This window comes from Macrosteles quadrilineatus, unplaced genomic scaffold (assembly GCF_028750875.1).
Source record: "Macrosteles quadrilineatus isolate MER2022 unplaced genomic scaffold, UCM_ALF_1.0 Scaffold_1__1_contigs__length_201487025, whole genome shotgun sequence".
Taxonomy (NCBI): Eukaryota; Metazoa; Arthropoda; class Insecta; order Hemiptera; family Cicadellidae; genus Macrosteles; species Macrosteles quadrilineatus.
Window position 1 is genome coordinate 196,127,149 of NW_026542594.1, and position 25,237 is coordinate 196,152,385.

The 25,237-nt window shown below is 34.5% G+C and overlaps 1 protein-coding gene across 3 annotated transcripts; it reads right to left on the reverse strand.

Annotated features, from left to right (window-relative positions):
* Positions 1–1,064: 1,064 nt before the first annotated feature.
* LOC128993369 (putative uncharacterized protein DDB_G0277255) lies at positions 1,065–24,564 on the reverse strand. Of its 3 annotated transcripts, XM_054417233.1 has the most exons (4): positions 24,473–24,564; positions 16,887–16,994; positions 6,801–6,899; positions 1,065–4,465 (listed from the first exon to the last, which is right to left on the reverse strand). In XM_054417233.1, the coding sequence occupies exons 2-4, from the start codon at positions 16,910–16,912 to the stop codon at positions 1,153–1,155; spliced, it is 3,438 nt and encodes a 1,145-aa protein (XP_054273208.1). In that variant the 5' UTR covers positions 16,913–16,994; positions 24,473–24,564; the 3' UTR covers positions 1,065–1,152. The 3 variants fall into 3 exon arrangements, with proteins under 3 accessions (XP_054273208.1, XP_054273226.1, XP_054273217.1); XM_054417251.1 differs by lacking the exon at positions 16,887–16,994 and having other exon boundaries at positions 24,473–24,539; XM_054417242.1 differs by lacking the exons at positions 16,887–16,994; positions 24,473–24,564 and adding an exon at positions 11,680–11,785.
* Between the last annotated feature and the right edge of the window lie 673 nt (positions 24,565–25,237).

Here is a 25,237-nt window from a genome sequence, read left to right on the forward strand (position 1 = left end):
ACAATAACTTATTAAGTGATGATTTTGAAAAAAAATTAGTACCTCCCTGGGAAAAACAACAAGTTTTCCCATAATAGACTAAAGTTCACCTTCCTCATTGTTGGTTTTCTGCCTATTCTTAGTATTTAGATAAGAGGGTAGGTAATCATAGAAAGTAGTTTTACCAATTCTATGTTGAAATAAAAATAAAAATATTGTTGTTTCGTAGGAAAAAAATTTCCTTCTTCTCCTTACAACCAGATGATAGCAAATATTGCAACGTTTTGCAAAATTATGATTGATACTTTAGTACTTAAGTAGACCTCTCATCCTATAAATATAAATTTTAAGCCTTTTTTTAATTCGATCATCTCAAATTATGCAGAATTTTTTTTTATGGGACACATTATTTGACAGAAAAAGAACTGCTTTAGACCCACAACTCATATTTCAAAAACAGATGTTTTTGCTGCAGTAAGACAAAGATTATTATTTTCAGAAAGGACCCAGAAAAATCAGCTGGAGTTTGCTATATTTACAGTGCACTTTGTAAGGCACTTTTTCAAAAAAGCACATCATGAGTTTTTTTTAGTAGGCTCTAAAAAGAAGTAAAACAACAAATACTTAACACGCTTGAACAGGCTTACTAAACTTTTAAAATTAAATTGGAAAAACAGTAAATTGTTACTCTTTTAAAAAAATTAACAAAACAAACATATCTGTTTCAAAGTTGTGTTAAAATAGTGTTTATTAAACAGTGTTGTGATTGTATGTATGGGTTGTGTGTACTCTTAACCTGTAGATTTGTTGCTGGTAGTGAGGGGAAAAGTACGCGTATGTGATTCATTTGGGAGGGTGTTAATGGTACTTACATGATATCACACTCTTGGCTAGCCTTGCGCAGGAACCATCAGGAAATTTAAAAAATCTAGCCTACTCAAAACTTTAGAAGAACTACCACCATCCTTAGGTTGTGTTTTTTACCATTTAATCAGTTAATAAAGAAAAAAATAAAATCCAAGAGTTAAATTTAAAAGCTTTATTAATCAAACAAGATTTGAAATTTCATATAAAAAAAGTACAAAATATTTTAATATTTACAGTAAGTTATGAAAATAATCTTTATATACAATAAAACTATTGTGCAATCTTATATACACTTCTAAGATTAATCTAAGCCCTAAGCGAATCCTGTGTAGCCCAATCTTTTATGGTGTGAACAATATTTTTCAAAATAGTCATACGTTTTCCTACGAAATGTCTAAAATCAGGAGTTGGGGAAGGACTTAGCAGAAGAGGGTTGTTGCATCCGCAAGCGCCTCCGATGTTGGCAAGACTGTTACGTTTATGGTGAATCTTACGGAGAAAAGGGCTCGGACCTAAAACACCATGACTGTGATACGGGGAATCCAAATCGTGCAATGTAATTCTCTTTTCATTCATCGGTTGGTTTACATTATTTTGATTGCTGTTTGAATCTCTTATCGGAATCTGATCTGGAACCTCAAAACCTTTGAAGGAAACCGGTAGTTTTATAAACAACGCTTTTTCTGGTTTTTGTTTGATTTTGTCTGAGGATTCTGATAGTTCCGTTTCTGTTTTGTTAACAATAAGATCGCTTACAGTTGTTTCAGATTTATTTCCTAACGGTGTGTCCGTGATTTTATTTTCATTTAATTCTTTACTTATCTCCACTCCCTCTGGAGGTTTTGTAGTAATCTCATCAGTTTTATTTTCAGCATTTGTTTCATTTGTCCCGTTATATTCCTCAGTAATTTGTCTCTTTTCATTTTTAGACTTCATAGGCAAACCCTTGTCTGGGTTTTCATCAGAGGGTTCAAACATTTCTTCTGACATTGACGGCTCTGTATTTTTCTCCAAATCAAAAAATAATTTACAAACTGCACTTCTAGAATTACAGTTTTTCATCGGATTATCTCTCAAACGTAAGTGAGTCCTTTTCCCATTCTTCTCTAAATACAGTTTCCCAGAAAGAAGGTCTAGGAGAGTTGGTATTTCATCCTCACTTATTGGAAAGCACAGCTCTGTTGTGTTTTTTTCACTTGAGTTTCCTTCTACGGCTTTGGACAGTTTCTTCAAAATATTACTTTTAGGGTTGATTGTAGTTTTCTCTTTGGGCACTGATTCGCTTTCATTGGGTTTTCCAGCGAAAAGTTTAACTTCATCAACAAGATTTGTGATATTTTGTTCTTGAGATTCAGTTTCACTCAATGGATCAGAAAATTCAGTTTCGCTAGAAATAGATCTTACCTTACTTTTCTGAACATCTAATACGTCTCCGAGAATAGGATTAAATTCTGTATTTGGATTTGGTGACATATTTCTCATTTTCAGGTTTGAACCTGACGTACTTAATGGTTCTAAATCTTCTAGGCTACTAGGTTGAGTTGTTGAATCGGTCGAGAAGTCATCAGGTATTTCTGTAACAAAATGTCCTGTTGAATCGGTCTTCATAATACTGGCATAGGTTTTTGTAGGCTTGAGGCCAACAAAATCTTGCAAAGTACTACTGTACTCTTCTGACTCTTCTTCAACTTCTTCTTCACCAGAGTTTAAATCGTCTTCACTAGCTGCTCGCAAAACTGAATCATCAGAAGGAATATTTGCATGAATTATTTTTTGTTCACCACTTTTAGCTTTCATACTATTTTGATGATCCTCATTCAGCACATATTTAGGGGAATTTTGAGTTTTCTTTACTTTTTTTAAATCTGTCTTAGAAATTGTGTTTTTTGCTTTGTCTTGCATTTCTCCAGGAATTGTTGTACTTTCATAACTATTGTTGGATTTATTCTCAACATCTGAACTTTCATCGAGGGTGTCATGATCGTTATTGTTAGTAGATGAAGGTAAAGTCTTTTCTTCAGATGAATCAATGTCGCTTTTAGCTCTGTTTTTATCATTTTCCTTAGTGCTGATTGTATTTGTACGTGAGGAATCTTTGGATTTACTGTTTGCTTTTTCACTGCTAACCTCCTCTAAAATTGGATTTTCCTCTGTTTTTCCTTTAGTTTTCAAAATATTACTCGATGGGTGCTCCTTACTTACTTTCTGTTCATTAGTAAGGGATAAACTGGGAAATTCAACTATAGGACTATTAGTGGCATAATCTTGAACCAAAGTTGTTTCAAAATCAGGACTTGAAGTTTGTAAAACATTTTCTCTCGATCCCAATGGTTGCTCTATGAACTGCCCTCCGACAAAATCTAGATTATTTTTTGAGTCTTTGGATTTATGCGGTTCATCACTTTTTCTTTTGGAAGGATTAACATATTGTCCTCCAACAAAGTCTGAAAACTCATGATTAGTATGTTTTTTGTCAGACAATGAATCTTCTATGGGTAAGTTGCTATGCGGTTTTAAATATACACCACCTACAAAATCTGTGGGGAATTGATTTTGAGTTGGGGTTTTCAAAGGTTGAGTCTCACCATTACTAAAATGAGATCTACCCTGACTCTGTACTATATCGTTTGACTCACCATTCTCTTCAGGTAAACTATCATACGGGTTTCCAATTCTATTGTCGTTAGGTGAATCCCTACTTTTGTCTAAATCCATAACGGTTTGTACAACTGAACTTCGTGAGTCCGAGTAATTTGTAGGAATACTTTCAGGGTGTAAAATCTTGATGTTGGTAGTATAATTTACGATTTTCTCAATCAAAAAACTTCTATTCCTACCGTGGTTGTGGATTTTTGAGATATTATAAGTGGTTGTTTTCTTAAGGAATGCATTTTTGATCGGGTCTCCATGTTGAGAATTATCTTGGTCAATAGATTCGAGAATGTCGTGAAGCATTTCTTCGCTGGTTTGCTCACTTTTGTAACCAGAACTGCTACTTCTTAGTGGTGATTTAAGTTTTCTCATAATACGCCGTCGTTCAAGTATATTTCCCTGAGGAAGTCCGATTTCAACTGGACTATTACGTTGGATGTTCTGTTTATAAACTTCTTTAGGAGCCACTGGCAATTGAGTCTTGATATGCAAATTATGTGACTCTGTATCATGCTTTTGTTCATTGTCTAAGTTAAACACTTTCTGTATTATTCCATCCAGATCATCAATTTTTTCGTTCTGTTGTTGATTTTTATATTCCTTGCCATCATGATCTTCTAGTTGGTCCTCAATTTGCTTCATCAGTTGAGGGTGTTGCAGTAACTTCTCAGGATTCTCTTCTTCTACAATGTGTGTTGGGAAGACAGTATCATCTACAGACTTTTCCAGAATATCAATTTTTCTGTTGTGTTGTTGATCTTTAAATTCATTGCCGTCATGATCTTCTAGTTGGTCCTCTATTTGCTTCATCAGTTTAGGGTTTTGCAGTAACTTCTCAGGATTCTCTTCTTCTACAATGTAAGTTGGGAAAACAGTATCATCTGCAGACTCGCCAACTGTGCCTCTTGGATGTTCATTGCTTGAAAATTTAGGAAGCGGGCCATCAAACTCAGCGGGATGTTCATACCTAAAAAAATTGAATTCAGTTAGCTATAGTATTTACAATAGTTCATCACATATTTAAAACTTCATGGGGTTTCATGTTCATGTGTATGAATTTAAAAAATTTAAGATGCAATGCATTGTCAAAAAATATGATTTATTCATTTAAAGGTTAAGTTAGTTTTGACTACACACTACTGCCATTTCCGGAAATTTAAAAGATTGTAGATGGGTTATGATGCAAAATGAATAAATAACTTCTTGATCAGCATCGTACGTGTTATTAATTTACCTGAAAGCACAAAAGATACGTCAAATAACACTGTTAGTGTCAAATAACACAAATAATTGTTATTTGACGTATCTTTTGTGCTTTCAGACAAAATAAATATATTTACTCATAATGGCAACAAAATTGCTAGGTAAAATTGTTTTAAATTATATCACGAAAAAATGTACTTATTATTAAAAAGAGAGGTTTTTTCTTTCAATCATTGTTGATGATTGAGTTTTTATAATAAAAATTATTAATGTAATACAGTAAGGAATTTGTATAGCAGGTTCCTAATTAGATAAATCAATAAGATTTACTAAATTAATTTTGTCACTGATAATTAAAAACAATATAAAAGTGTATTTCCTGGTTTTTTAAAAAAACGCAATGCAAATAATAACAAGTAATATGAAACACTGTCACAATAAGGTTCATATGTTGGTATCCCTGTTTCCTTTACTTCATTGCGGATCAGCTGAAATGCATTGTTGCATTGTTGCTACACAATTTAGTGCTTATGGGAATTATTGTATAAAATTATAAAGACTCAACATTGTGCCTTCCCAAGCTCAAAAGAGGATGTATTGTACTTAAGATTTTCTTCATCTTTATCTTCCTTCGACTCTGGTGGAGCTATAAATTAATTAATGGTTGAGTTTAATCTTTGACTAGTGATTGAACTAGACTTTCCATCCCTATGTTAAAGTTGCTGTTGTCAGTTTTTAAATCAAATTGGAGATGTTTAAATTAAGCCACCAGAAGGGAATGCTGATGGGAATTACAATTTTTTTTTCAAACTTTTCAACCCAGTCAAACTGATGGGAAGATTCTGGGGCGAATATAAGGGGGGGGGGGCAAAATAATAGATATATGAAGAAAAAATAGATACCATAATATAAATTATTGATCATGAATCGTTCCCGAAATCATTGCCGTAGCAGACAGTGATAGTTTGTGAGAGTTCCGGTTGATTCGGACCGACTCGGGCTCCCGCCTGCTAGCAGGCTATCTTCGCTTGCATCAGTGACCGCTAGAGACCAACATATCTACCGAGGACAGGGAAGGGGAGTAATGAAGAGTTTAGTCAGTTCAGTGGTAGCCATTGTTATTGTTTGTTATTTACATCGGTTCAACATATGTTGTACTGAAATATTAATATTTTGCAGTTCGCGCAAGAGAATACTTATAGTTAGAACCCCTTCGAATATGATAATCACAATCGCGTATTTGACTCTTTAGGTTTGGATAAGTGTTTACAGATGGGATGACACACTGTTAAATCTTGACCTTGGTTTTTTTATTTAGTAATTGAGACATATTCTTGGCATGAATGGATACATTTGTATGATTTAATGGAACAATACTTTAATGATAGAGCGTGATCTAGGTAAAGTAAAGGTCACAAATTACCACAGCAAAACAGAGATAAAGTATCATGACGTGTCTACTTAAAATTACTTAACCTAAGCTTAAATAAATCTCGGCCCTCCCAACAAAATATTCTATATCCGCCAATGGATCGCGGCAAAATCGTGAACATCTTGCGCAGTCATGGGAATGTCATCATCACCTCCTGCAATCATCAAGAAATCGTGAACACCTCCCGTGATAACGAAACATTATCATTGCCACCTGCGATCGGCGTAAAACCTTGAAAATCTCCTACAATCACGGGGACATCATTATCATTACTATCCGCGTGTGCTGTGAGATTGTGAACGTCTCCCGCAATCACGGGATGGGGATATCTTGATCTTTGCCCACAATCTTGGCAAATAAAAGTTCAATTTTTGTTCCAGAATTGTTTTAGTACAAAAAGCTGCAGCTCCATTTTTTTTTTAGGCCCTCCACATTGAAAAGGGGGTCAAAGTAATTTTACCAAAATCAGGCACTTGACTATATATATAATGTTGTTGGGGGGGGGGGGGGATGTTGTTTACTTACAATAGTAAACTGTAACCGGCCCTGCAAAAGTCAATGGTTGATCATCACAGCATCTACGAAAACCTTGTTTCTTATAGTTTAATCAATCTTATGGTTTAGTTATCAATTTACATCCATAAGAAAAACTTTTTCAAAAACCTACTTGTTATGTTTTCCACCATCGGTTTGCTGTTTAGAAGCTGCAAAGAGAAGCAGAAGAACACATAAAACCTCACCGCAGTTTCCAACATGCATCTTGACCCTAAAACAAAACACCCTTTTTTATCTCAATAATTATCATTAATATGAAAAAGCCTATGTTTGGATCTGTTTGAAATATTAAAATTAATTTCAATGTTTTTTACATGTTTTGTATTTGAGGCGTTCAGAAGTCAATCTAAGTTCATTTTTTTTCAAATCAAGTTTATAACATGGTTAGATTGCTTTTATAAAGAATGTTCAGTGGCCAAGACGACTAACTACATAGTTCATTAGTGTGCCGCTAAAATGAGTTACATTTTTTACCAACTGAACCTTTCCCCAGCTGTTTCGGAGGCCAGTTTGATTAACTCCATGTTCCCATAACAACTGTCAACTAACAGATGTTTCATGTTGAACTGACATTGTAAAAGTTTATGATTTGCTAAGTTGTTGTGCTAAGAGCTTTATAGTGCTTTTGTATGATGAGTTCTTTCATATCTTGCAAAGGCGAAGTTGAGAGTGACGACGATTGCATTACCTACGCAGAATTAAGATGCTTGTATTGGATGGAAACCCATATTTATGTTTTATTAAATGCCAGAATATGTATTTAAATGATTTGCAATAATACTTTGTTATTTTTTATTTGATTGAGCTTTACTTTTTGTGTATTTGTTAAATAAAGTAATCTTTATACAAATCACTCAGAATGTTTTGTTGAATCTTTTCTGTTGGCAATGCGACTAACTCCATTAAAAGTGACTATTTTTTTTAAATTTAAAGAAATTTGAATTTTATAATAATGTAAATATAGGATAAAAAGTTGGCCATTATTGTGAGACATATGTTGAGCCTAATAAAAATTTGCTAAGAATTTCTCAGAATTTTCCATTCAAAGATAACTTTAGTTCTCTATACTGAACATTTTCATTGATAGGACTTAGTCGGATTGACTTCTGAACGCCTCATTTATTTATTGAGTTCTATATTTTGTAAAAAAGACTAATTGCAGCACCATAGCAGAATGGCTGAAAATTGGGCTTTTAAGCTCCGAGTTAGAAATATGTACAACTGGAGGTACAGGGTGGCACTGGCAAGGCGACTGCTAGAAAATAATGACACTGTAAATTTCGTTATGTTGGTACCACCTAGGGGAATCAGCTTTTGGGCTTATGTATGTATACAATCCCCTATTCCCCTATTTTAATTCAAATGTACTAAGTACAATATACTGTATCCCTTTGTACTTGGTGGCCAAAGTCTCGCAATTCTCTTTCAGTGTTACCTCCAGTTGTACATCTCAACTCAGTGACTTTGACTTTAATAAATGGTTTTGGCTGAAGAAACAGCTGATCATAGTCATTAACAAAACTTATCACCCATTTTTAACACTCATTATTCAGCCATCTTTTCCTTAAAATGTGTACCAAAGTTTGTTGGTGTCATACAAATCTAATATTATCTAATCTTATAAAATCTATGATACATCCCAGTTCAGATTTTCTCACAATCTGCTTTACTGATTATGCACATAACAATTTGCAACTCTGATGGCCTTGACCCAGTATAGATTTATTTAATGTATTCCTCATCAACAGCTGTTTGCTAAACGCTGATCAGCTGATCCAGCCTGGATTGCAGGCTCAGCACTAACAGTACACGTGGCAGTTCTCTGACCTCATTGTTGACATTCCATCATTCTTCCTCTCTCTTTCTCTAAGTTACTACTACCTTTGACTATTAATACAACTATAGACATTCCATTCACATGTTAAAGTTCTCACCAGTTTATTAACCAAAATTGTCGCAGATGATGTGAGCCACCTATAGATTGCGCTGAGCGCTGATCTAAAATCACTAATTTCTGTAGAATACACAGACTTTTTAACAAAGTCAAACTAATGGAATGACTTGGTGAGCTATGGCAACTGTTATGACCCATGAAATGGTCAGCAACTATTAATAAGGTAGAAAATGGAACTTTGAACCCTAGTGCATTTGTAATTGGACACAACTATATGTTCTTTTTTAATATTAATAAAAATTAGCGACAGTTGTTCCATATAGATGGGATGTCTTCTTCAGTAGTATCCAATAGTCAATGCTACCAGACAAAACAAATTAAATATAGTCTGTCAGACTTGCTACGGTTACCATGGATACCATAGGTTCTGGCACACACCACTGGGAGTACCGTGTAGTTACATAGCACGTACGCCGTAACTACAAGGCGCTCCCGCAGCAGTATGCGCCAGAACCTATGTTAACAGCAGCACGGCTGACGCTCTATATTTAATTCTTTTTGTCTATGATTCTACTACTGTACTTGCACATTGATTGTTAAACATTGGTTTGAACAAATAATCAGTAAAAGATTTTGTAACAATACCCACGCTGCAGTCAACCTGCAGACTAAGCCAATTTAAATTTGTCTTATCGGATTTCAAGTAAAGTATTTCCATAAACAAGTCTTATTTTATTCCCCATTAAAATCATAAGATTTAATGAGTGACTAGGTTTGCTGCTACAGAGAAGATAAAAAGTATTATTTTTATTAAATGCTAAAAGAGTAAAAGATTAAATAAATAATGTTGATCAAAATCCATCCATAAACATATCACGACAGTGTTCTTTTCCTCCATAAGAATAACATACAAAATTTTAATATTAGGTTTTTTTTGGAATTTTTCCTTTAACCTTTACTTGTACTACCTTATACAGGGTGGAGAAAGTCCCGGGACGGTTAAATATTTCAAAAAAAAAAAATAGAGCTACAAAACATAGTACACAGTTAGTGGGCATTAAAATGGTTTTAAAACATAATTCAGTGATTCACTACTTCCTCAGGAGGACGGCCCGCTAGAAGTCAGAAGAAAATCTTTAAGGTAAGCATAGGATGCACATCAAATTGAAGGCCTTTATAGGTAGAATACAATGCCTCAAATTTTGAACTCAAACGGATAGCTGAACTGAAAATAGCAGCCGATCATAGATTTCTTGAATTTGCCATTTTGAATCTTTGAACGGCTGTAATTTTTTACTCAGTTTGTTATTTTGAATATTTAAGTTTATTGCTACGTGGGAATGGAAAAGTGTGTTTTTTTTATGAAATTTCAATAGAAGTACATGTATAGGATGAAATATTAAATTTCCCAAATTTGATCAAAATCCGGACATAGAAACAGAGTGTTAAGGGGTTTTAAAGTTTGCAAAAATTGATTTTTTTCTCACTTTTACCCTTAAAACATGGAAATGGCCAATTGTAATCACAGCCTTTTTTTATAGAGCTTAAAAAAATTATCATCTTGAAGTGTGTTTGTACACTTCAAGATTTCAACTTTTCTTGAATTGGTTAAAGAAAAATTCCAAAAAACTGTACATTTAAAACTCCTGTGTTATTTATGGAGATTAGAATAGTAAACTGTTGTAGTTTACTTATTTATGGATAGTTTGGTCATATTTTGTAAATTTAGTAATAGCAAACCTATGTAGTCATTAAATCTAGTGTTTCTAAACAGGGAATAAATTTGACATGATAAAGGAGATATTAATTTAGTGAGTGAAAATCCTATAAGGCAATAATTGGAAATTCACTTAGTCTGTAGGTTTGCTTTGGCGGGGGTATTTTTGAATCCAGTAGCAATACCTACGTGTTTTTTTTTTTTTTTTTTTTTTTTTTTTTTTTTAATAAACTGCCCCTTGCCTTGAGAGAATTGCCAAATAATCCTAATAAAATTCACAACCTCTTAAAAACTATTTATTTAATACACTAGATTTTTAAGGGGTATAAGGTCGAATTTAGCTTACCTAATACTTTAATACTTTTCATTGAAATGTTGACCATACAAATTAGGTATTTTAAGTCAAGGTAGTTTACCTAAGAAAGTCACGCTAATAAATACACAAAAAATATAAAACTGATATTCTGTTCTAATGTAGAACATTCAGGGAGTAGATTGTAGAAAAATATTTAATTAATCTAATGATTCTGTTGTGGCTTTTTACTGTGTATCCAGCCGATGGACTTCTGACATTCTCAGGTACAAAGCTGAACTTTACCCTTTACAAAAAAATCCCTAATTAGCGAATCAGCCAATTGTATTTCCTTCAAAATGTATTTATACAGTAAAGCCTCGACAACAAGTCTTTCATGGAGATGATAAAACAAGAATTGTATCAAGGTTGACTTCTTATCGAGGTTGGCAATAACATGGAATTAAGGGTGTATGAAATCGATTGTCTAAGGAACATGTCAGCCTTAGTTACTAACAAGACTACAAGATCGCGCCACTCATCCTACACTCAGCTCCATTCATATTTGGCTTAAAATATCCCAAATATAAATATTCGGAAAAAATTAAATAAATATAAATATAAATAAATTATAAATTAAATATTCGTATGGTCGCCATTTCAAGTGTTACATACAAATTTCTTAAGTATCAATGGCAATCAAAAATTACTCTTATTGTTATCAAGGGTTATACTTCCCCACTTGTTATCAAAGGTCTATTTCCTAAGATTTCACTGTACGCTAAATGGATTCCTAAATAGTGACACCTATGCTTGGATTTAAATTAAGATAAAATATTAACTGATTTAATAAGGGATGAGTTAACTTTTAAGTCCTCAAAATCCAAAGGATCAAATAGTTTTTTAAAGTTCTGATTTGAAAGATAATAGAACAATGATAATTCCTGTTAGAAAAGGTTTTGTTTAGTCGATAAAATATTTTCTCCTCTGAATAAATGCCACAGGTGTACACAAGAACAAAAAAAATCGTATTGAATCTTATTTGACATTTTGCAAAAGTAATAGTTCAATTTTGTCTTTCCACCTACCTTTTCTCACTATGCCAGCTGTCCAGAAGTTATCGTGTGGATCTATACGTACATACACATGTCATATCAGCAAGTATACTGATGATAAACCTCTGACCAATGTCCCAATAAGGAGCTACGTCAGCAAAGTTACTCAATCCGCTAGCTGAGCTACGTTGAAACAATTACGAACCTACACCGATGGCAACTGATCATGTTAACCTTATAAGAGATTAATTGTTTGTGATTTAGTAAACATTGTTCTGTAATTGATCCAAGTCAACAATTGGTTTTGTTTCGCTTCTTTGGGACCTTGAAACACCATTTATGCGAATTTCCCATATAGGGAATATTAGCAAAATTTCATAGGGAATAAGCTATTACCGTAGGTTTCATGGTAAGACCTGAGACCTGGGACCGATTTACTTTTTTATTTTGAGGTCCACAGAGGTCAGAAACGCCCTCCATTCAAATTTATATATGACGTTAGCGTGATACCTAACTTGATAAAAAATTATCCGATTTTGATAAAATTTGGTACACACGTGTAAAGCTACGTTTATTCAAACGAGTTCGCAAATCAGCATGATCAGACTATAGGAACGGGGTTTTTATGGGTGGATTTATGGGGTTGAAAATTGGGTTTTCTCGTTTTTGACCCTCAAATTTCCCAATTTCTCTCTAGACCATTTTGAAAAGCTTAAAAAATAATTTTGTATATTGAAGTGTTTTTGTATGGCTACGGAGAAAATTGTAAATTTAAAATTCCCATTTTATTCTTATAGAGAATAAATAAACTGTTGTAGCTTGCTTGTTTATGGATATATTTTATTCAAATTTGACAATTTTGTTTATTCCATACTGAGCTATAAACATTTCAATTTAAAAAAACCCTCAATACTTTCTCTGAAGCAGCAAACCTAAGTACACATAAAAATTAATGTTATTTAAATAGGAAATAAGTCTGAAAATTTTAAGGGACTATTTTAATAGAAATCCAATCAGGAAAATGGAAATTAGCTTAGTCTGCACTATTGCTGCGGCGGGGGTATTTAATTTTTGGCATTAAATTGTATTTTTTTTTCAGATCTTCATTTTGGAACAAGTTTACGGGTATTAGAGGATCTGTAGCCACATAAAACCGATATTTAAAAATTGAAAATTAATGATTAAAATGAATAGGTATATTACAATACAAGCACTAATTACCTATTCAATCTAGGCTGGGAAAGTTTAAGTTCAAATATAAAAAGTTACAATATAAGGGACCCAAAAAACATAAAATTTAGCAATTTCTTTCTAAACGATTTGGTAGAGCTTAAAAAACCGGGAATTTAATATATTTAATATATCATTGTATGCTCAAGCTCAATGATTATATAGAAAACTCCAAATACCTGGTAACTGGACATTTAAATCCCATGTTATTCTAATGGAGATTAATACACTTTTAGCTTGCTTGTTTATGGATATATTATGATAACTGTTGGATAATTTTTGTTTATTTCATACTTAGCTATTAAGAAGCAAACTACAACAGTTTACTGGTCCTCTATAAAAAATATTACGGCAATTATATATATAGGCCTATAGCCTATATATATAAATATGTGTCCGTTAGCAGTTAGCACGATAATAGGCCTATAGCCTATATATATAAATATGTGTCCGTTAGCACGATAACTCAAGGAAAAATGATCCGATTTTGATGAAATTTGGTATAAACGTGTATACCTACATTTATTCGAACGAGTTTGCGAACCAGCATGATCGGACTATGGGAATGGGGGTTTTATGGGGTAAAAATAGGTTTTTCCCATTTTTTACCCAAAAAACATAAAATTTAGCAATTTCTTTCCAAACCATTTTGTAGAGCCTAAAAAACAAATAATTTAGTATATTGAAGCGTTGTTATGCGCCTAATGGTTACGGAGAAAATTGCAAAAAAATTTAAATTTAAAATTCCCATGTTATTCTTATGGAGAATAAGTAAACTGTTGTAGTTTGCTTGTTTATGAACATATTTTGATCAAATTTGGAAAATGTTTTTATTTCTTACTAACTATTAACATTTTTCAAGAAAAAAACTGTTTTAGCCTCCCTGATGCAGCAAACCTAAGTGTTTGTTAAACTAATTCTATTTAAATAGGGAATAAATGTTATATTTTTAAGTAGACATTTTATTGTAAATCAAATCAGGCAAATGGAAATTCGAATAGTCTGCAGGTTTGCTGCGGCGGGGGTATTGTTTACATTTCATCGGGTTATATTAACAACTAATATTTTTGTTTGTAGTCTTTTGCATGGATCATATAACACTCGTACAAATATAGGTTATGTTATGATATCTGATACGTTGGTTGTGCCACATCACAACTCAATTGCGCGTAATGTACAAATAGCGCGGGAACGATTGGCGGGCGTGTGTGTCGTCTGCCGCGTCGTCGCACCTAACCTCTCCTGCTGCCCTGATACTCGGCGCCTCTATTCCGCCACATTGTGACTGACACACATATCATATCACTGCCACCCTGATTACTTCATTTTCATTACTCCGTCGCCTCATAATAAGTAGTTCTCGCTGACTGGACTCGACTCGACTTTCCTTGCAGACTGTTTTCGCGGTGCAAGCTCAGTTTGAAAATGTCGGCAAGAAATGTGCTCAAAAGTGCGTTAAAAACTGTTGAAAACGTTCAGTATTGAACGCAGCCGATTAAAGAGGGTTCCCCTCCTTTATTGAGGTGTTCGATGCCTCACAGACAGCCGATATCGGAGGTGGGGAAGCCGATAGAACCAATCGGTTTGAAAGGTAATTCCGTCGATAACCGAACAGCCGATTCCGTTTGATTCGTTTTCTACCAGGGGAACAGAAGTGGCAAGAGCCGCCGGGCTGATCGCTAGCACACGCACACGCACTCGCAGGTGATCAATATAGGCGATGGGGGCGAACCATTCATTGGGGCCTGTAGTACGGCCATTCATTACAGCTTTGGTTCATTGATTAAATCTCAGCATTCAGGTAAACGTAGCGGCAGTACTGTATCTCCACAAACAATCAATTTTCGACATGAATCTCAATAAAAACATTTGAGTTTTTGTCTCAGATTGTGAGAAGAAATAATATTTAATAGGTACTTTGAAAATATATATTTATCATTTGTTTTCAAAAACACAAAAAGTTACAACTGCAAAAAGCAGTAGGCCTAAGTCGAATGCTGTTGACAGTTCCTACATGCATGCAACATAGGCTACTAGAAGAATGCAAATAAGTTAAGTTAAATAATAACAAAATTTATTTTACTCCTCTGATGTAAAAACTATCTCATAAACGCTTCAAGATCATCATAAATCAAATCGAGTATATCACAAGGCATTCGTCAACCAGATTGTTCGTCAAATTATTTGTTAGATTCCCTTACATTAGCAAGCACTAGAATTAGTTCGCCTAACATTTTTGTAAAATGATTTGAATCAGAAAATCTTAACCTAGCCATACCCAGACTTTTTATGAGATTCCTTGTTTTTAAATTTAAAAAAGTGCAAAAATCAATAAATTTACCAAGCAAGTTAAGGTACAAAATGCGTTTAACATTATCCAGCCCCCTCCTCACTGGGGGCTATTTCATACCCCCAAGACAGCCCCCCCCAACACAACACCACCTGGGGGGGCCCCTTATTAAACACTTAGATGGAAGTCCATGTCACTAAGTTTATAATTCGTGATTAAATTCCAATGGGTGCAATCAAACTTTTGACCATAGAAATAGGTTTAACACGGGGCAAAGAAAGCGAATCATACCTAAAACAATGTTCCTCGACATACCACAATAATTCAGTATAAGTACAGGTATGCCAGATATTTCGATCACCAATAAACTCAAACACTGACTGGGACGGGTGGCGTCGTCCTGTAATCCAGCTACTTGGAGGTCACGGATTGTGGATATTTATAGGCATGCACTGTGGATGGGATACTCCCTGGTGTGGATTAACGTCCGCACTAGTGAGTACTACTACTATCCGCAGTACTATCCTGATAATTAGACCAATTCGTATATACCAAGGAAAAAATGTGGTTCGGATTCCACTTTAAACTGTAGGTCCCTTAGTTGCCATTAGCTGTTTGGGCTATTAATTAACAGCTGTGTCTAAGGAATGTCGGCCTTAGTCACTAACAAGACTACAAGATCGCGCCACTCATCCTACACTCATCTCCATTCATACTTGGCTTAAAATACCTACATAGTATGGTCGCCATTTCATAAGAAAGTATAAAGTATAAAGTATAACATGAATTAGCTAATTAGGGTTGGCCCGAAGGACCAATTTGTTTTGAAGATTGTGGAAACTAAATAATAATGGACTTGTATGTGTTTTATTTTAATTGCCTTAAAATGAGTGTAGGAGTTTTGCCAACGGGTATCAGGTAGAAAGGGTCCCCATCCATGAATTCCACATACTGCGGAGTTTTGCCAACGGTTGTGGGTTGAGCGAGAGCGATTACACGTGACCGTGAGAGTGGCTTCCGCTAGGGGTGGACAAACCAGGCAGGATGCTGACTGTATTCAAAGTAATGGAGTTATGCATCTCTGACTGTGAAAGGAAATGTATTGAATTTTTAACCTAACCTAACCTAACCTAACCTAACCTAACCCACTGCGACAAGCGCATAACTTAACTGCCAAGCGTAGACAACCCTGACAAGTGACAATCGCTCTCCCTCCCTCCGTCACACTCTTTCTCCCACCACCACCGTTGGCAAATCTCCGCACCAAGAGGTGGCCGAAGGCATCCCCCCCATCTACCTGACACCCGTTGGCAAAACTCCGGTTCCCCCTTAAAATTTCTTGAAATGGTGCAAAAAAGTGACGTCTTAGTAAAATCAAAAATGAAAAGTAAATGATCGGTTGTCTATCAGTAACGGAAATCAAGTCGTCCGTTCTAGGTAACGGATTTGGGAAGTAAAAATAGATTTTTTATTTTATTTTAAAATCTGAAAGTAAAACAAATTTCCTTGTAGATTTATTGTCGATACGGTTGTACAGGTCTACAATTACAGGGCCTACTACTATTTTAAGTTCCACCTAGAGTCTATGTAGAGGGCGTTTTTATTTTCTTTTTGGTTATTTACTTATTTTAAAACCGTTTAAACTAACTAATACGATGATACCCCCGCCACAGCAAACCTATGACAAGACTGTAGTTTGATCTACGATAATGATAATCACCTTTGTCCGAACTGTTGTGATACCATGCGCTCCTGGTGGTAAGCATTGGAACTGTGTGATGACAGTCATTGTTGTCTCGTTCTGTTCTCCTGGTAGCGAAAGCTGAAACTAAATCGTCGGAGATGTGAAACAGAACAGTCTCAGAAACCGGTTTCGTTCCATAATAATACACTAAATACAGTCTAGCGATACTGCCTTCTGTACAAACAACCTCCTAAACAACATAGAGTTCGTGATCATAACTATTGACTATATAGTAAATGTCATGACGCTCGAACCTAAATAGTATACACTAAAACTATCTGAGATCATAGTGTTCCTCACTGACTAGTACGCTCTGGGTGGCCATTTCTGCAACTCTTCTCTCTTCAACTCAAAGTTTTTACCTAACGTTTGACTACCGGCCGGGACTCGTGGCGTAGTCCTGTAATCCAGCTACTTGGAGGCCGGGTGTTTGGTTCCTGGTCTGCCTGGGCATGCTCGTTGTAACATTTCAATTACAGCTTATGAACCGCATACCTCGGATAGGTGGTCCTGCTTATCTCGTGGCGTGAGGAGCTTAAGCGAAATTGCGATTTCCAACGTTTCCAAGCCAAACCCTGGATACTCTCACCTTTTTATATTCTTTAATTTTACCCTATTTACTTATCCTTTGAGAACAACACTCCGTAACTTACAAAGTGTTCACAAGCCAAACATTCGATATTTTCACCTTTCTTTTTTCATGAAATGCTTTTAATTATATCATATTTTCTTCAATGTTTTTGCCCCACAAAGTTTCTTCGAGGATTGATCAGTATCTTTTTCTAGGTGTATTTTTCTTACCTCATCCCCTAACAATTCAATTCTGATTCAAACATGTCTCCACTTGTGCCCAAGGGGGTGGGTAGGAGGGGAGCCACCCTCCCTCCACAATTATATTTGAAAAGTGTCAACGTTGGGGATATTAGGGTATTGGAAGGCATGAGTTGGGATTTTGAGAAGATTGAAACCGTCGATTTTCAAATATTAAATAAACTGATTATTTTAATTAACTGTTTATTTTCAAACTAAACAGACATCGACCCTTATGTATAAACTAATAGTTAATGTAAAAAGTGTTGGAATTTTCATAAATTGTATAACTATGGTACGTTACGTAACGTATCCGTAGTAAACAGTAAATTTAAGGATTTTAAAAAAGTTTCTGAGCCATGGTAAAGGTAAAATATTCTTCTCATTGTTAAAGCTGAATATTTATTAGTTGGGAAATCTGAGTAATATGTCTGGGAAATTCAAGCAATATTATTGAGAAATCCGTATAAAATATGGAAAAATAAATAAAGTGTTTCCCCCCCCCCCAATATTTTTTTCGTGCGACGCCCCTGAATGATAAAAATCTCTTTAAAAATGCACTTGCAATAAGCTTATTTGTATCGTTGTCTCTATAGTCGTTGTAATTTTTTGTAATTTTGAATTATTGACATAATGGTATACGCCCGAATAACCCCCCCCCCCCCACCGTACGCCAACCCCGGTGCGTGCCATCCTTTTTAACCATCTCATATCTGGCGCAATCCCGGTCTACCCTTTTGACACCTTTCTAAGTGGCGTCCTCGATAATATCAGGTAATCTTTCTTAAAGTACTGATTATTTTAGTCCATGTTGACTTATTGATTAATTTATTTACACTATTTCGTAACAGGTACTTCAACTATGATAAAAAATTAATCATTCAGAATTATTTTGAGGGCAAGTTGATTTATGCATTATGGTTTAGTGATTTTTCCTTTAGGATTTTTTCAGGGGGTCAAGCCAATTTCCTATGCAATTTTTTAGGACTCACAATTCAAATGCTTTGTGCAATTTGAGGATTTCTATTAATATAGTGGAATCATTTTATGATAAAATATGACCTTGCCCCAACATGAGAAGGCTAATTAATGTAATTTTCATGTTCTATTTTAAACTTTTGATTAAGAATTATAGACAACGATGGAGGATCAATAGTAAACACTCCATTGTAAATAGGTACAACAATAAAAATTAAGGTGTATGATAAACATTTAAAACACGTTGGTCCACTGAATTTCTATACACACTGTATATTAAGGTTGCCAAATGCGATAAAAACTGTTAATTAATAAGATTTCCAACCGTATGATACACTATTGAACTTTAAGTCTCCTTTTGTACGCTTTAGTGGTTTGAATACTACAAAACATGTCTTTAACGTTTAAAACATAGAAAGTCGGCATGTTTAAAACAAAAATTGTATTAATATTATTATTGTATTAGACGGCAGATATTTGAACGCCTTCAATGTGAGATACATTGTCGCATACAATAACAAACTCAAAACCTTATGTAAATAATGAAACATTGTAAAGAAGTTTAATTTTTAATTTGTATATTGTGATTCTGACATATTTATATGAATTGTGTACAATTTGGTAAAAAGTAACAAAAATACATTTCTTTGTTGGCTCAAGAAGTAATTGAGTGGCATTGCAGGTAGGGACCTATAAAAATAACAAAGTATATTTGAACGAATTAACAGCAGTTTCCATATCTATCTATCTATATTAATAGGCAAGCATGTATATTTAATTACGTAAGGCGATTCTTTGCGTCAAAACTAAGGGCGTCTGAAAAGTCGTTAGAGAGATAGGAATTCGTGACGGAGGGAAAATAAGATATACTTTTTCAAATGAGAAAAACTCATTTAATCTACCTCCCACTTAAAATTTATGTATTTTTCACCATCAAAGATGGCGATCCACTGATACTGTACAAATACGACTTGAAATTTGTTTCTAAAATAAGATAGAACCAGTACTGAAGAGTGCAAGTATCGTAAATGAATTAATCCCGGAATTGTTTTGATACCATGCGCTCCTGGTGGTTACAATTGGAACTGTCTGATGACAGTCATTTGTTGTCTCGCTCTGTCCTCCTGGTAGCGAAAGCTGAAACTACAGAGTTGTGAGTATAAAAAAGAAATAACAGAACAGTGTCAGAAAAAGGTTTAGTTCCATACTATAACATATTGTGTTGTGTCTATACTGCAACCATCGATGTATTCATCGTAGGTTGATTCATGCATTCATAGTCATAGTATACATCGATGACTACAACACTGACATTGAGTTTATGATCATAACCATTGAATATACCATAGTCAATGTCATAACGCTCGAACCTAACGCTGTATGTTAATAAACCATGCAACTTTACTTTAAAATTAAAATGCAAACGAAGTTTTCAGTTTTCGATACCCTGAACACCACCAGGTTGTAACAAACAGTTCAATGGAACAGGTATCTGAGACTATTATCATAATATGGAACAGTCTCGAGTGGAACTGTTCCTCGCCGACTAGTACGCTCTGGGTAGCCATCGCTGCAACTACTCAACTCAACTGATAACCCAACTTAACTGACTGCCGGCCGGGACTCGTGGCGTAGTCCTGTAATCCAGCTACTTGGAGGCCGGGTGTTTGGTTCCTAGTCTGCCTGGGCATACTCGTTGTGTTCAATTACAACTGAATTCAATTACAGCTTAAGAGCCGCAAGCTCGTGATGTATTTTCTGCTTAGGCGATTACTCAGGGAGATGCGCCCGGTCTCCCTCCGTAATAATTCCGCAGCATCACGCTGCTCGTTCACATGTGGCTCTTGACTGAATTGTGAGTCGCAGCAGTTCCAAGCCAGACCCTGGATACTCTCACCTTTTTATGTTTTTAATAATTATATCATATTTTCTTGTTAATGTATTACCAATATTCCTTTTAAAACAATAATCGTAACTGCTTACCAATTTACCAAGCTAAATTTTAGACAGTTGCATTGTCAATCATTTTAGACAGTCGAACCTTTCGTTTAGTCATAACATATATTTTTTAATAATATCCAACAGTTTTACTTTCTAGGGAGAAAAAATCAGCTGTTGTTAACTCAGTTGTGAATTTCGATTGTAAAAAATCGCATGTATCGAAAGTATATATCGATTGTTAATTTGATTATATCTTATTGTTGCCTTATTGTTAATTGTTTGACATATTGATAGTATGTATAATCATAGATAAAATTAGTCTATGGTATAATGTAGGCTACACTAACACAATCGTAATAGACAAAACGATTGAATCACTTACAACTGCTGCTTGTTTCCATTAGCAAATTAAAAAGAAAAAAGATTAGAAGTGGATTTGAGAGAGCACCTCTTTAAATGAAACCTATTTTACTTTATAACATAAAAATAATGGTGCAATAATTACGAAAATATAGTTCATCACACGGGTAAAGTGTGTCTTTTCAGCCCTCGCTCATTTTCCGACCTCAGCTTCGCCTCGATCATATAAAACTTGAGCTCGGGTCGAAAAGAGTCGCTTTATCGATGAAATATACAACAAAATACGCTAGCATTTATTTGTCTCTATAATCTTCGTAAATATGTTTATACGGTAAAATATTAATTAATGAAATTTTCAAGTGCAAATGTCGATACTCTACTGTAATATGGAAAAAATTAATTTTTTTATTTAAAATAAAGACAGTATAGCCTACTAGTGACTCGAACTTAAGTTAATAAAAGGATTGTTTTGACACACTTATTCAAACGGTATTTCTAAAAGGACCGATCATTATAATTTATTGAGTTTCTGTAAACTTATTTATTGTACTGTTACTGTACAGTAGTTAAATTGGGCCACTGACAGAGTTTGCTTGCAAATTACTGATTGTAGAATACGTAAACTTTTCATACAAGTCAAATTGAAAGGACCGCTTGATAAACTAAAGTATCTTTTAAGTAATTTCAACTAACTCAGTAAAGAAAATGGAATTTCAAAATGTAGCACACTTTTTTATTCAACTATGTTCTTAAAAAATGGCCACAGCTGATCCATAAATGTGCTGTTTACTTCACCGTCAACATTATTTCCCTGTAAATCTGAGTGAAGTTACATTATTACGACAGAATACAGAAGCTCTCAATCAAGCGTACGCTGTCGAGTTATGTACAAGTGTGCTCCAGCGTCTACAACCGCACCTCTAAGTCTCGGCGCTTCACCTTGAACTCAATATATATTTTGGTGGGTTCCAGAAGGACCATCGTATTGTAGGTAGTACTCTTGGCAGATTGTCTTCAGCCCCACTATTAGCAAGCAGTCATAAGTGTTTTTTGTAATATTGGTAACATTGGTTTGTAACATCAAATCTGTATGACTTAAGTGTATGAATAGATGCAGTCTTAAACTTGTTTTCTTTTATCCGAAATAGGACTCCTTTGAACTTTGCAGTTGCCTGCACACACGGCTATGAGCCAATGTACAGCTTATTAAACAAATTATGTAAAGAAAAAAATGAACATATCTGAGAAAAGTTTATGGTACAACAGGGAAGTGAACCTCCCACGTTGTCACTGTGGTATCAAAGAATCTCTTGCTACTGACTGGGTTATAGTTCTACTCCAGCATTCAAACACGAGATTATTCTCCCTTTAATAAAAATTTTTATCAAATAAATAGGCTAATTGGGACTGTAGCTTTATATACCCATCAGTTAATCTTTTTTACACCAAGTTTTCTACATGAATCTTTTCTGGGCATACTAAATTAAAATATATTTTAAGAAACCTAAAGTAAGTTTATACAAAATAAACTACACTAGGGGAAACCCGTCGAAATCGACGGTTACTCTTGAGGTTTTAAGTAAATTTAGCTATCTGCGATAATAGAGTGAAAATCTTAGTTAATTAAATTAAGATAGGATAAGCATAATAATGAATATGAGATTGTGTAAGTACCTTCAAAAACATGGTTGGCTTTAGGTTGCCCAAAGGCCCAAAAGGTTTTTTAGGAGTCTTATAATTGTTTCTTGTTCATAAGTTTTGTTCATGTTAAAGCCACTTTTACTATATGGGAAAAGGATTTCAAATAATTGGCCTGTCATCTTACGGAAAGAGTCTATATTACTAATAACTGGTTACATCTGCTTTAGGAAAATCATTCAGACCGTATTTGGATTGCATAAGTGAATCACCATCTTTGGTCATAAAATACAGAATTTCATCAGCATATTAAATCAGTTTTTTGTATTTGATAAAAATATCTGATTCTCCAGAAGGCATAAACATTCCTACTTCGATCCAAGCAATTTTGTTTCCTTCTCCTGCCACCTCGACCAATGTATTTAATCATCCTGTACTTATTTGCTAATTGATTAACTTCTGGCGTAGTTTTGCCTTGGCCGTATCAATCATATAAAGTTGTGCATTTTAAGGATGGGATGGGATGAGACCATAATTGTAGTGAATTTGACCACAAATCTTGGAACATTTGCTGAAACACATCCATAACCTAGTCTGCCTTGGTTGGCAACAAATTATGCAAATGAGATGAGATGTGATGGCACTGTTGTATTTCCAAATGTTTTGAATGTAGTGAGGTTTAGATTGTTTACATTGTTCGACCTAGCTATATGTACATCAAAGTAAAAACCCTTCCCCCCTTTTTTAATACATGAATTAACTCACCTACTGCACCAAACCATAGATTAAACCTACTCCCTGCTTAATCTATTCCAAAACTGGAACACAGGTCACATCCTCAATATACTCATCTACCAATGATTATTGAAAGTAGACCAAAAAGGCAAGTGCAAACCCCTACAATAAATATAAGCTAACCCGAAGGAATAGTTATCTGTTCCTTTGAAATTGTTAAATCCAAATGATTTTATAATAATTTTTTTAAAGTGCATTAAAGCATAGATTTTTGAACAAAAAATTTAAAACATATCATAAATTCATCATTTTGTTCAAACTATAAAAAGCTTGCGATGCAGTGAAGAATCAAATTTAAAATCATAAATAATAATGTAAACATTTACAGTAATTTTGACAGTTTCAGTAAATGCTCATAACACTTGACTTTTGAAATACAATTTTCAAATTAACAGCTGGTTCATTAAAAGTAGTGTAAAATTATACTCGTGGTCATATTATTAACAAATCTGCTGAGGGGACTTTAAAGGCCTCTAGGGCAGAGCCCCAAGGGAATTTACCTCGTTTATCTTTTGATGGCTCATCTACAGACCATGACCTTTCTTTAGAGACCCCTACCAAGTTTCTACGCCCAGCCGTTCTCTGAAATTAGTTGTGACAAAAACCCGTTTTTCCTCCATAAGAATAACATGGGATGGGAATTTAAAGGCCACTGGGGCAGAGCCCCAAGGGAATTTACCACGTTTCTCTTTTGATGGCTCATCTACAGACCAAGACCTTTCGTTAGAGACCCCCACCGAGTTTCTACGCCCAGCCGTTCTCTCAAATTAGCTGTCACAAAGAAAAACAGTTTCAAATTAATATATAGATTAATCCTACCACAATTTGCTTATTATGAAATTAATATAGTTCAAATCTAATTTTGCAGTCCATACGATGATCCAACATTACGATCAACAAACCTTAATTATGTGTGTCAATCTCGTGTAGAATTATTTAAATCCACTAAGTTTTATCTATCATGTCTGTAAAACCAAATAGTCATAACACAACTTGACTAGTCTAGTGGGAATTCCAAAGTTATATTTCTCGTCTTATACCTTCATTGGCGTCGTCCAAGTTCTTCGGTCTGCCACTATTCGGTTCCTCGATGATTCTTCTCCTCTCAGCAGCCTTGCTTTCCTGTTCTTCTTCAATTCCTCAGCGACTTTCTTTCTCAGCAGCAACTGTACAGACAAAAATCTGATGAAGAATTTGAACGAAATAATCCTACCCACATCCCTCATGCTGACAAAAACAATGCAATTATATATGTACAGTATTAAGGTGACAAAAACTGGTAATTTGAAATATTTGTTGCAGAAAGTGGCATAGCTGGATCTCTGAGTGGTTGTAGTCTGGTCGTCTAACAATCATAGAGTGATCGGTTTCATCAATGAATAAAAACCTGATAAGAAGCTAAATGCCCATGTTGAAAATTCAGTCTGGGATTATTTTAATTTTAGCAAGTTTTTTGTGTGTAAGGGTATTGGATTTCAACAGAGAAAAGAGTAAGAGTAAAAAAATATTTATTTTCATTGATCTTTATAAAAGAAATAGGACGTACGTCATTTGTTATAGGTACATAGTTACAAGGTGATTCAGTGTTTACAGTACAATATATATCTAAAATTTAAATAGCCACTTACATGAAAACCAAAGCTTTATTTTAACTTACTCTTCAAAATCAAATATTTATTTCACAACTTAGGTCTATAAAATCATAAATTTTGTAAAAAGGATTTTTAACCATCCAGTCATACAGTTTATTTTTTTTTTTAATACCGGTACTGTTTTAAAAACAGATTGTATATCTGATGACCAAT

Excerpts from the sequence above, each read along its gene's own strand:
- LOC128993369 (XM_054417233.1), bottom strand. The coding sequence starts at position 16,912 with ATGGTATCACAACAGTTCGGACAAAG. Across the intron at positions 6,900-16,886 it reads TCACAACAGTTCGGACAAAG|GGTCAAGATGCATGTTGGAA; the intron begins GTGATTATCATT and ends GTTTTGTTTTAG. Across the intron at positions 4,466-6,800 it reads GATGGTGGAAAACATAACAA|GTATGAACATCCCGCTGAGT; the intron begins GTAGGTTTTTGA and ends CAATTTTTTTAG.